This window comes from Bos indicus x Bos taurus, chromosome 3 (assembly GCF_003369695.1).
Source record: "Bos indicus x Bos taurus breed Angus x Brahman F1 hybrid chromosome 3, Bos_hybrid_MaternalHap_v2.0, whole genome shotgun sequence".
NCBI classification, from domain to species: domain Eukaryota; kingdom Metazoa; phylum Chordata; class Mammalia; order Artiodactyla; family Bovidae; genus Bos; species Bos indicus x Bos taurus.
The window spans coordinates 66,681,259-66,695,384 of NC_040078.1; the positions used below are offsets into that span (position 1 = coordinate 66,681,259).

The following is a 14,126-nucleotide window of genomic DNA, read 5'->3' on the forward strand; positions in this document are numbered from 1 at the left end:
TTGTTTTTAAACAATATCAAATATAATTTTAATTTCACATATTAATAGATTTCCAAGTTCAATCTCAAAAATACATCTTAAAGTGTAAGATATGATTTTTATAAAAGAGAAAAAAATTTTCTTTTCAAAAAAATAGAATATTTTACCTGTATATAGTCAATGCTGTATGCATGGCACAAACAGTTCAAAATACAAAATGTTTACTTAAAACTATCCTTCAGAATTTTTTTATTTTTTTCTATAGCTTGAAAATATTTATGACCGTACATAAGTGTCATGGAGATGTAATGCCTCCAATGAAATAAAGATGTCATATTCAACTTTTGCTTGCCCTTCTAGCAGATAATAACCGTGAGTCATTTCTTGGAACTAGGTTTTCAGGTAACAGGTAGGGACAGGCTGTGCCACTGGTACACTTCACAATCTTAGAAACATTTTATAATCATGATAAATTACTCTGATAGCACTTTCAACCTGTGTCAAGAAGATAATAAAAGTGCATTTTACACAGAGCACTAATACTTGGGACTGTGAGTTGAATAGCAGCTTCTATCTCCTTACTCACCCACAGCTTGAGTAAAATACTCACCTGTCCTTTTAATCTATTACTTCCTCCAGAATCACAGCATACTATTAGTATCCATATTTTTCAGCTGTATCACTGAGTGAAAGGGTAATCATATGATCATTCTTTTACATCTTTGGTGGATAATTGTGCTCTATTAGAAGAACCATTATTTTGAAAACACCATTTGCAGATGAAATTCATTTTGCTACTATGCTAGGGAGGCAATAACTGAAGGAAACAGGAAGGCCCTCTCTGGACTTGATGGAGGTCTAGCAACAACAACAAGCTAAATAAATGTGCCTCACTTGGAAAATGTCTACTTGTTAAAGGTGTGGGGGAATACTGCAAATTAAACATTATTTGGAAAAATTATCTCTATTTAGCTAAATATCTGTCACATTAAACTATTGGCTATAGCAGCTTCAAAAAGAGGTTAACTGATTAAATCTTTTATAATTGAATTCTTAAAGAGTTTCACATGGTATAATTATATAACGGTGTTTCTGAAACATCACAGAAACCCAAAATGTACTCATTTGTAATCATCAGAATGTGTAAACCTGGTCAGACCCAAGCTATGCTCAAGAACCCAAAGTTCAAACATCCTTTGATTTTTCTCCATGGGGGGAAAAAAAATGGAGTGAGGTCTTAGTGGCCACTGAAAGGTGCTGTTTTGTGTGAAAGGAAAACAAGAATAAAATAAATAAAACAAGAATCAAAATTTTAAAAAGAATAAAACAATCATCCTCCACTATGAAAAAAAAGTTCTTTGAGAAAAAACAACAGAATTCTGAAAATGTTTAGTGGTTCCCAGAAACATGGCACAGTTAAAAAAATGTCCGTGTCATTGTAACAGTAGAAGGGTATCCCCATCTTGTAGACTGTAAGACCTGAAACCTGTTTTTTTAATGCACTGGGAATTTTACCAAAGGCACAAAAAAGAGAGATATTTTCAGGTAAGAGAACAAAATGACATAAAGAAACTGACCTTGTTATCAGTTTAGCAGTAGAGGTGAAAGAGAACATTTCAAGGCAAAAACCTATTACTAAGAAAGCACCTGTGCCCAGCTAAGACCCTTAATGATAAATGCTCATATAATGTTAACAAGCAAGTTACCGTTGCAATTGTACATGATTGTCAGTACCTTACACATCAAAATTCTAGAGAAATCATGGTAAGGACAACCACTTTGTAAATACGGGATTCCATAAATCACAGGGAATTTGCACCAAGTGTCAGCATTCATCCATATCCAAAAGAGAAAGAGAACCAGACAGCATCAATAATAAACAATGCCTCATCATTTCAGATCTAACATCTAGTGCCAAAAAATTTGTTTTGTTTAAACTGAAATATTTCTGTGAACCTCCTAAGTCATCCAATAACTTCCCTATCCCAAAAAATATCAGCTCTTTTATAGTATGTTCTTCTACAAGAAATGGTATTAAGAATTAACAGGTACGTGGGAACCTCCAAAAGAAATTCACTAAACAAGTAGCAACAAATTACTACAGCCTGAGCTGGATCCTATTTCCAAATGATGGGCAAGGGCAGTAAGACAATCCACTTCCTATAAACTATTTTTGTTACATGTTAATGACAAACAGTTTCTGTGAAGGTTTCAGATCAATGAGACAAAGAATATCAAGCTTCAAAGAATTAAATGTATGTGAAAAAGAGGGTGGAAGGCAGTAAAACTGAAGTTGCACCAGAAAACAAGTTATCTAAGCATTAACCCAGCATGAAAAGGGAACTACTTATGATTTCCTAGAATATACCTCACACAGGTTATTATTTCCGATTACTATGGCAGCATGCAGCATTTTCCATCTAACACTTTAGAAAAATGCTTGGTCACACCATGCTCTGCCTTATTAAGTGATCTATGTTGAAACCATTCATTTCCATTTCCCTTACATCTGTAAAATGTCAAGTAACAGTGATAAGACAGTCATTTACCCTCAATTTTCTCAATAATGTAAGGTTTTAGAGAGAGTGCATTAGAACTCCAAAGTAATAGAACATATTTTTCTCAACTTTCCCTTCCTCCTGCATTTTCACTTGGGGGAAATCTATTCTGATAGCATCTCCTTAAAAGTTCAGGAGGCTTAAAAGTTTTGCTCTTTAACCACCCCCAAAAATGTCCTCAAACACAGCTATTTTCTGAGTGAATATCTTTCAAAAGAAAAGTTCTACAAAGACTATAAAAAACTTTCTCTGGAATGCTTATAAAGGGTAACATAAGAGTAGGTATGAGTGGAAAAGAAATAATGTTGTAAGAACTGCTAAAAAAAATTAAATATTAGTGTTTTCTAACCTATCTTCCTCTTTTTCACCTTCTTCTACACATGCAAACACATATACAATAGATTTCAACAAGTTTAAGAATCAAGAAAGCAATTACAAAGAAGCAAAAAATAAAAGTTAATCAATCCTTGTTTTAATAAAGACAGAAAGTAGGCCATAGACTTAAACAGGCTGTAGGAATCTTCCTCCCCTTACTCAGCAGGTTTAAAAATATATATATGTTACTAGACATCTAGTAGGCATGATTCACATTTCATGTTCTGAACTCATCCTGATAAAACTAGTATAACAAAATGAAGACTGTATGAGGCAAACTATACTGCAATCCCAGTTTTTACTGAGTTAAGATCTTGCAAAATTACAAAGCTATTGCAATCAACTTTTATGTGAAAAACAAAACACGGCTGTCAATGGGAAACAAAATTATCTACTTAGAAATACTCTCTAAAACTAACTTTTAAAAAGCTTTTGAATGAATATTAAAATTGGTTACATTTGAGGTAATTTATCTTAAGCATACTCCATATACAACTGCATTTAAAAAGTGCCCAAAAATCAAGACTATATTTCAAAAGAATGTATTCATACACATAAAACCAAGCCAGAGTCCATAACAGTGTCTGAAGGCAGATCTTACTTTTTTCTTAAGGAACAATGGTTCATTCTTCCAGAGTCGATCATTCGCATCGTAATCATTCTTGTTTGGCATCACCAATGACTCCCCAAACATCAAAGACAAATTCATCTGGGAATGCAAAGTCTCCAAGAGTTTCATCAAGTGCCACAGCAAATTCATCTGGATTACCTTTGTCCTTTCCAGCTTCAAACATTGTAGTAGCTATCAAAAATAATTTTTAAAAATTAATGATACATGAAACAGCATCAGAGGACTGAGAAAAAGGGCAACAAGAAAAGCATTTTCTAAAAGTTACACAGATACATATATACATACTTCTAGCACAAAATAAGATGCTATCATCACATATCAAGTTAGCAAAGATGTTTTAAACCATCTATCTTCTGCACCCAGGTTTGCAGCTGCTACCCCGACCCCTCCTCTGTCTTGAAGTCCATCAGGTAGGAACTTCTGGTGTTCCTGTGGATGGAGCAAGAGTTCCTAAAAGAAAACCCTGTGGCTAACCCAGACAGGAAACCCAGAGTACACCCTTCCCCACTTCCCCATAGTCACTAGCTCATTCTGTCCCCTCTGCCAGTCCCCCACCCACAACTATAAAAAAAGACAAAGAATAACAGTTTGTAATGGAGCAATCAAGCTGGAGAGAAGGGGGGGAAATCTGTCTACTCATGGAATTGAAGTAGCTCTTTTTGAGTCCATTTCCAGTTTGGGTTAGAAAGTGAAGATGGTGCCCTGGTTCTGTTTTTCTAATGAGTTGCCTGGACATATTTTAAGTCTGGAAAACCAGCATCTTCAGCAGTAAACATTCCCATGAGACCTGCACCACCTGGCAGGGACCCCATAAGACAGCTGGCTTTTTGTAATTCCTCTAAAGCACTAGCTACCAGAAGAGACAGTGTGGATGCGATTTGGGACTTGGGTGAAAATCTGCTGGGTAAAGGGAAATACCAAAGCCCAGCCTCTTTGTCTCCCCCAGGTTAATGTTTATATATGTATGCTGCTAAGTCGCTTCAGTCGTGTCCGACTCTGTGCGACCCCATAGACGGCAGCCCACTAGGCTCCTCTGTCCCTGGTATTCTCCAGGCAAGAATACTCGAGTGGGTTGCCATTTCCTTCTCCATTATATATGTATACATATATATATAGTTGTGCCGGATCTGTATTGCTGCACACAGACTTTCTCTAGTTGTGTAAGCAGGGGCTACTCTTCACTGTGGTAAGCAGGCTTCTCATTGCAGTGGCTTCTCTTGTTACAGAGCACAGGCTCTAGGCACACAGGTTTCAGTAGTGCAGCATGCAGGCTCAGTAGCTACGGCTCATGGGCTTAGTGGCTCCATGGCACGTGGAATCTTTCCAGACCGGAGATCACACTCATGTCCCCAGCATTGGCAGGCAGATTCTTATCCGCTGTACCACCAGGGCAGTCCTCAGGTTAAGGTTAAACAAACCAAAGGTTGTATGATTTCTATGAATGAGCCAAGAGGTTGGTCCTTCCAATGAAAATCCACTAGATCTCTTAAGGACATTTAAGAACTGTTTCTCATCTCAAACATTTCAGTACTAACACGGGTAGGCTGGGGGAAGGGAAGAGATGTGGCCCATAGAGGAGCACCATAATCAGAGCAGAAGTGGATGTGGATGGGGTGACCTGGGGCAGGGGTCAAAGTCCTAATTAAGAAAGAAGGGCTTCCTCTTGGCTGGACAGCCTGATATAGGGTGGAGTCCAGGTATGGGAAGGGGGAAATGGGGGAGGGGAGAGGAAGACAGCAGCCACAATGATGAGACATTGGTTATATACATGGGCACGGATCACATAACCATATAAACACTGAATAATGGGAACCAAGTTTTGTCACTGTTAGGGAAAGATTAACAGGAAAAAGGAGAAAACTAGAATGAACTCTGCTAAATTAGAATTGTAGAGATCAGTGAAATACGTATTTTTGGAGAGAGATGAAAAACTATAGAGGTAAAGACATGAACACACACATTCCCCAATCCACTGGGAGGGCCTGGGAGAAGTGACATCCCAATAGCAATGAGCAGACAAAACACCCAGATCTTGGTTGTTAAACATCATTCTCCCCTAAAAAGAATCAGAGTTCCTCAGAGAAATGGCTGATTCCAGGGCTAGAGTAGGCAAAGTACAATATGAACCAAGAATGTCTCCTCCAGAAACTAATGTCTCCCCAAAAATGGTAGGAACATGTGAAAAGACACAGAAATCAGAATGGAAGAATTCCCATTGACCCAATGAGGGACAATCTGAGCATCAGAATTAGTGATGGTCATAGATTATAATCCTATTGAACAAAACAGGAAACCAAGAATCCATAATGAAATGATTGGTTGATTGACAAATAGATGGATGAAAGTTTGGTTGGTTGATTCACAAGGAACAGGATATTTACATAGCCTCAAAATATATCCTCACCAAATACTTATTATGAAGAGGATAACTTTACAGTGGAGAAGCTTAGCAGATACCACCTAAAGAAGTCATCAACATAACATCATAAACAGAACAAATCAAAGTCCTATGCCTCCAGGTAAGATATAATGAAAAGAACACAGCACTACATTTATGATATTTCTGCCAGAGGTGCAACCTGAATGCTATTATGGAAAAATAATCCAAAACTGAGGCACATTCTACAAATAACTGACTTGTACCCCCCAAAAGTGTGAAGGTCATAAAAATCAAGGCTGGGAAACTGTTCCAAATTGACACAAGGAAAAATAACACAGGATTTTGAACATGCTCTTTTGCTGTAATGAATATTAAGGTACTTGGTGAAATAAAAACAGGATATGATTAGATGTTAGTAATGTATCAATGTTAATTTCATGATTTGGATAGTTATGTTAGGGTTAGACAGGAGAATAGCTTTGTTTATAAGAAATACACACTAAAGTGTTTGGGGGCAATAGTATATTGTTCATTTATTCTCAAATGGTTCAAGAGAAAAAAATTTGTACTGTATAACATTTCTATAAGTTTTGAGATTGCCTCAAAAAATATTTTAAGCAATAAAAAGTGAGGGAAAATTGAATCTCTTCCCTTTATAATCCCCCTGTCTCTCATCTTGCCCCAGGCTTCAACCATGACCCCAAAGCTTCTCCATTTACCATTAACCTAGAAATACATACTTCAAAAGGGAAGGAGGTCCAGCTGCAGGCAGATCTGTTCCAATCCAAAGGCCTTGCCAGGTTTCTTAAAACTTTTGTGTATTTTTAATGTACGCCAAGGCTGGCCAGGATATAGTGAAGCAAACACTCAAATATACTGGTGTGGACCTTGGTATTAATAAATTTGGCTTTTGAAAAACAATTTGACAAGTATCTATCTTTTAAATGTTCACATCCTTTGATCTATTATTACTATTTCCACTTCTGAGAATCTGTATGTTTTCTTCCAGTTTTATTAAGATAAAATTGACATACATTCTTGTACAGGTTTAAGGTACCCAGCATAAAGATTTCACTTATATACATCATGAAATGATTACCACAATGAGTTTAGTGAACATCCATCATCTCACATAGATACCAAAGAGTGTTTTTTCCTTTGTAATGAGAACTCTTAGGCTTTACCCTCTTAATTTTCATAAATATCCTAGGGCAGTGTTAACTATAGTCAGCATGTGTGCATTCCTAGTATTTATTTATCTTACAGCTCAAAGCTTGTATCTTTTAACTACCCTAAGCCAATTCTCCCTCCTCTTACCCTCCACCTCTGGTGGCCACAAATCTGATCTTTTTCCACGAGCTTAGTTTTTGGTGTTTGGTTTTGTCTTCAGATTCCACATAGAAGTGAGATCATACAGTGTTTTTCTTTCTCTGACTTATTTCACTTAGCATGTCTTCAAGTCTCATCCATGTTGTCACAAATGGCAGGATTTCCTTCCTATGGCTGAATAATATTCCATTGTATATATACCTCAACTTCTTTATTCACCTGCCCATAGGTACTTAGGTTATTTCCTTAGTCTATTTTCTTAGACTGATGTGAATAATGCTGCTACAAACACAGGGTACAGATATCTCTTCAACACAGTATCTTCATTTTCTTCACATAAGAGAATCTATACTTTTTTTAAAAAGTCTTAAAAATAGAAAAGAATTTAGCATTCATATTTTGTTTTTAAAAAACCTAAGATACAGAATCATTTTTTTATTTAATAAGACACAGGATCATGAAGTCACCTTTAGCATGATGAAATAAATTACATGAACTATTTTGAAGTAATTTTAAACAATGTTTATAACTTTGCAATAACGTGAGGAAATATTTTTGTTTTAATATTTACTGAAAAAGAAGTACAAAAATTTTATATTACAATCACACTACATTTTTACAAAAATTTCTACATAGCATGGGTAAAAAGAGAAGTGTACGTTAAAGCAAGCCTGTATGCAAGACAGCAAAAGAGACACAGATGTATAGAACAGTCTTTTGGACTCTGTGGGAGAGGGAGGGGGGGATGATTTGGGAGAATGGCATTAAAACATGTATAATATCGTATAAGAAATGAATCACCAGTCCAGGTTTGATGCAGGATACAGGAAGCTTGGGGCTGGTGCACTGGGATGACCCAGAGGGATGGTATGGGGAGGGAGGTAGGAGGGGGATTCAGGATGGGGAACACGTGTACACCTGTGGCAGATGCATGTTGGTGTATGGCAAAACCAATACAATATTGTAAAGCTAAAAAATAAAATGAAATAAAATAAAATAATAAAAGAAGAAAAAAAAAAGAAAGAAAGACCCTTTGACAAAAAGAAGATGAAACCAGTCAATCTTAAATGAAATCAACCCTGAATACTCATTGGAAGGACTGATGCTGAAGCTGAAGCTCCAATACTTTGGCCACCTGATGCAAACAAGCCAACTCATTGGAAAAAACCCTGATGCTGGAAGAGTGAAGGCAGAAGGAGAAGAGAGCGACAGAGGATGAGATGGTTGGATGGCATCATCGATTCAATGGACATGTACTTGGGCAAACTCTGGGAGAAGGTGAGGGACAGGGAGGCCTGGTGTGCTGCAGTCCATGGGGTGGTGAAGAGTAGGATAAGACTTGGAGACTGAACAACAACAATCTTAATTATCTGCATTTTTGTTTAATTTTTAGTTGATAGCTCAAAATTCTGCTTGACATTTTCAAAATGTAGGTCTTGGGTTTGTTATTTTCCATCTTCTATCTCTAGAATAGTTTTTCATCTTAACTTTTGATATTTATCATAAACTCAAGTTATCATTTTTATGACCTTATGAATTAATAATACCAGTGCATTGTTTCCATCAACAAAATAACTATCCCATGTAAAGTAAATCTGTTATAAGTCTTGAACTTCAAGTGGATTCTTCAGACTTCTCCTGTCATATATTGAAAAGAGCCTAGCATTGTGCCTGGCATGTACTTCAATTTCAGTAAAAAAATAGATTAATAAAAAAAAAACATGTATAATATCATATAAGAAACGAATCACCAGTCCAGGTTTGATGCAGGATACAGGAAGCTTGGGGCTGGTGCACTGGGATGACCCAGAGGGATGGTATGGGGAGGGAGGTGGGAGGGGGGTTCAGGATGGGGAACACGTGTACACCTGTGGCAGGTGCATGTTGGTGTATGGCAAAACCAATACAATATTGTAAAGTAAAAAAATAATAATAAAAAAATTTTAATTAAAAAAATAAAATAAAGGGAAGAGAAAAAAATAAATAAAATAAAAATATTGTTAGAATCTAGGCAATTGCTATGAAATACTATTTTAAAAGTCTTCTAACCATACTGTATGTTTGAAAATCACCATTATAAAATATTAGGGAGAGAGACCTCTACACACACAATGGAAGAAAATTTAAAATACAGTAGATAAATCCAAATTGGAGAGAAAGTTTTTGAGTGTTTTTTTTTTTTTTAGCTATGGCCTATTCGATGCAGTAAAACTATATGAGCTCGTGGGTACCAGCTGTATTTTAGAAATCATTTCCTATGCCACTGAGAAACACTCTAATGTCTACAAGGAATGCTGCTCTCGACAGTATCACAGTCAAGAAAGGAGGAAAGCAGCCCTCAGAGTGCATTTCCGCACCGTGAGAGCCAGGTGCTCAGGAAACAGACGACATTCCCTGTGCACCTGCCTGGGTCCCTTCACTCCTCAGGTAGTCTTGCCTTGGGTCTTAACCACAACACTAGCTTCACCATGGCTGCTGCAGAGAAGTCCCGAAGCTTTGCTCCATCTCCGACTTCCCTCACAAGTTTACAATATTCCTTTCTGAATAAGGGGTACACAAGTCTTCTAGTTGTGTTCTGTTAGCATCTCAGCCAGCATGTCAAGGAACCAAATGACTTCTCTCGGAATGAACTGCTACTCCTCCTGTTGCTACCAGTGTCATTAACACTGCAATCATTCTCCCTATTACCTTTCTCTTCTTGCCTGTGTACCAAACACTGCCTCCCCTTGATTCTATTTCAGCAACCTCTCTAATCTTCACTCCATCCTCACTGCCACCATACTATTTCCTTTTACGCTATATATACATATATAGCATATATTATATACGTGTATATATATAATACACACACACATACAATGAAGGCTTGTTTTGTTCCAGGCTGTGGGATAAGGATTCAGCAAATAAAAATCTTCTTTTACCCTTGTGACAATCCTAAAAGGTAGATGTCACCATCGCTTCCCATCGCAGTTTTCTGTTGCTGCTCAGTAAACCACCCCCAACCTTTGTGGCTCACAGTTCTGCAGGTTGACTGTGCTCAGCTGGGCGGTCCTCCCTTGGGGTCTCTCATGTTGTTGCAGTCAACACCAGGAGTTGGAGTCATATGAAGCCTCAGCCGGCTTCTTTACTGACATGTCTGCATCTCAGCTGGAATGACTGGAACAGCTGGGGACTGATGAACATCTCTCTACCCTACCTTTTGTTGAGGTTATACCATGCTATTTCTTTAATCTCTGGGTCTAGTCACAAACCACCTCTCAGAGGCACATTAGATTTCTCTTCCTAAAGGACAGCTCTGATCCTTATAGGTAATAAGACGAAAGGACCAGGAAGCTCCTCTCCACCTCTGGACTGTGTCATTCACATATATGAAAATATTCCTTTGGTCACAGGTACAATCTTAAAAACTCTACACCCTAGTCTTGCACTCTGAAGTACCCCCACCTCCCAAATGGCTTACTCCTTTGCACTAATGCTGTACCTTAGAAATCTGACAACTCAAAAAAACCATCTTTCCTCTCTTTCCTACCTTTGCCCAGGACAGCCTCCTCCTAATCCCAGCTCTACCACTAAACTCCTTTGTCTCCCTCAAGGCTCCTTCCTCCATGAAATTCTGGGTCCCCAACCGGTGGAAGTGATATCTGCATTCCCTAAAGCCTTCTGCCTTCAAAGTGCTATCATACTTGAATATGTAAACATATTGTCTGAGATCTTGGCAAAATGCACATACTGCTTCAGTAGTTCTGCAATAAGGTCTGAGATTCTGCATTTCCAATGACCCTCAGGCAATGCCAGTCCCTAGACCACACTTTGAGGAATAAGGTCTTATAGAGCATATTTAACATTGCTCTACATTGTCATTATTTTCATCTACATATCACCCCTATTAAAAAAATAAACTCCCAATAGATCTTGAAAGTTTAGTCAGTCTTTTATGCCCAGGGGAACTAGTTTGGAATCTTATATACAGTATGTGCTGGTAGATGGGTAGGTACAGAAAGAATCCTTGTAATTACACTTAAAGAATTTTTGCACCTGCGCAGTTAGCATGCACTCAAGAAAGTGAGGCCCAGAACTCTGATCCTGTAGCCAGGATGTGAAAGAGCAGCCAAAACTTAAAATATTGCAAAAGTAGGGTTCAAGTTCAGAATTTTGTTTATGCTGCAATGCTAAATATTTCTCATAGGGCCTTTCTCATAGACAGCCTTTATTGAGACAGTTACCTGAAGATCATACTGACAATCATACAATCTCTTTAAGGAAAAAATAAGATGTGCACAAATAAAAGATATAAGGGGAAGGGGACATTCATTTACCTATGGTTGATTCATGCTGATATTTGGCAGAAACAAACACAATATTGTAAAACAATTATCCTCCGATTAAAAATAAATACATTTCAATAAAGCAAAAAATAAAAGATATAAGGAAATCTACAGACCATTCAGAAGCAGAAAAAAATGGTGCATATGATTGATGCTCTTAAATGCTGGAGGAAACAATGACCAGGATCAGATGTTCGCTGACGGACACTGAATCAATCAGCCTCTCCCTCCCTCCCTCCCTCTCTCTCTCTCTCTCTCTCTCACACACACACACACACACACACACACACACACAAGCTAAAAGAAACAACTTGCTCCATGGTTCTGGTGCCTCAAGAAGTTCAGCAGCCCGGTCTAGTACACTGAGCTCAGGAACCTGGACCTGACCTACCCTGACTTGCAATCTCTGGTTTGTGTTCCTTAGTCACAAAATGAAAAAAAAGAAAAAAGAAGATGGTTTAAAATGCCCAAACAACAACCTTAAAGTCCAAACTGTACAATCTCACTATGTTGGCACAGCAGAAAGAAAAACTCCCATCCTAAATACAGCCTCAGAGTTGGCCAGACCCAATGCATGTTTCTACCTTTACTACCACTACCAGTATTACTAGTAATAATTGTTAGTAATCATTGCTAAGAATGATAATAGCTATACCTATTATTCATGATGCAACAGAAACTTTATACATATTTAATGTAATGCCTTGGCAACCCAATAATATTATATCCTTTTACAAAGACAAATACCCTTTTACAAAGACAAATAAATTATGGTTCAAAGTTTAATAATTTGCCCAATGGCTAAAGCTTCAAAAATGATATCAGGACTCTTACTCCCAGTGGATTCACTATTTTTGTGCCTCTTAACAGACATTCAGTCAGTAAACATTTACCAAGTATTTACTCTGGGAGAAGTACTGGGGTAGGAGCTGGGATTAAAAACTGAGCAAGTTATCTGCCTTCCATGAACCCCTGGTCTTGTAGAAGCAAGAAAAGTATCAATTAGGCAGCTTCATGGTTATGTTGGAAATATTGTATGTAATATAATGTGCCACAGATCTTTGCAAAACCTGTAATTTGCTATTATATTTTAAAAGAAATTAAGAACAGAGCATGCTCTGAACAAATTATGAATTGTTTGCTAATGTTCATAAATTTGCTATGTCTATAAATTATAAACATAGATTTTAAATATGTTTTACAAGAGAAATTAGCTGGTATTATAAAAGATTGACTCTCTGATTTAAGAGAAAAGCAAAAGAAACTTTCAAAAAAGGAAGTACTTTTTAGAAAGTTTTATTACATTAACATAGTGACAGCTACTAAAATGCTTTTAATCTATTAACTATATTATATCTGCAATATGCCACAACAATATTTAGCACCTGAATTTAACCTGGCCAAAAAAAAAAAAAAAATACCACTAAAATGCAGAATTTGTTATACCACATAAAGCAGCTAAGTGCTGACCTCTAGTGGCCATACTGAGAATATCTTTATATTAATACCACTACTGAATAATCTTTGCATGCTAAGTCACTTCAGTCGTATTCAACTCTTTCAGACCCTATGGACTGTAACCCGCCAGGCTCTTCTGTTCATGGGATTCTCCAGACAAGTATACTGTAGTGGGTTGCCATGCCCTCCTTCAGAGGATCTTCCCAACCCAGGGATCGAACTCACGTCTCTTACATCTCCTACATTGGTAGGCAGGTTCTTAACTGCTATCACCTGGGAAGTTGGAACGTCTTGAGGAAAGTGATGCAGTGAGCTATGGAAATATCAGAAGATGCATGTAACTATGAGCCATGTAAATATCTGGAGATCTCTGGGAGAAAAGTGGTCCAGGAGGAAGTTCCAAGGCCCCATGAAGGATGCTAGCTAACATGTTCTGGTGGTGGTTTAGTCATTAAGTCATGTGCGACTCTTGCAACCCCATGGAGTGTAGCCTACCAGGCTCCTCTGTCCATGGCATTCTCCAGGCAAGAATACTGGAGTGGGTTGCCCTTCCCTTCTCCAGGGCCCAGCCCAGGGATCAAACCCAGGTCTCCCAATTTGCAGGCAGATACTTTACCAGCTGAGCCACCTGGAAATCAAACCTGAGTCTCCTGCACTGGCAGGCAGTTTCTTTACCACCTGAGTTATGAGGGGCACCCTCAATAACCTTTACATCATTATTAATTACAAACCTATTTTGGTGATATAGGTCAATTTATATTTTCCATTTTTAATACTTAAACATAACTTTTAGACATAAGATACCACTGCAGGTGAAAAATCTTGGAATCAAAGTCCCAAAACTAAATCTCAGTCCTTAATTTGTTAGCTGATTTTGGACAAGTTACCAAATGTCTCTGAATCTGTCCTCAAATCTAGAAAATGGCACATAGCAGGATTTAGATAAAGGTAAGTGACACTGACTGCAGCCATGAAATTAAAAGATGCTTACTCTTTGGAAGGAAAGTTATGACCAACTTAGATAGCATATTCAAAAGCAGAGACATTACTTTGCCAACAAAGGTCCGTCTAGTCAAGGCTATGGTTTTTCC

General features: G+C 37.6%; 1 protein-coding gene across 1 annotated transcript in view; it reads right to left on the reverse strand.

Annotated features, from left to right (window-relative positions):
• Positions 1-2,987: 2,987 nt before the first annotated feature.
• The window catches only part of GIPC2 (GIPC PDZ domain containing family member 2), a 99,729-nt gene continuing 88,590 nt past the window's right edge, over positions 2,988-14,126 (reverse strand). Inside the window, 1 exon segment of the mRNA XM_027536803.1 lies at positions 2,988-3,714. Coding sequence (XP_027392604.1) covers positions 3,569-3,714 — 146 coding nt within the window. The 3' untranslated portion in view covers positions 2,988-3,568.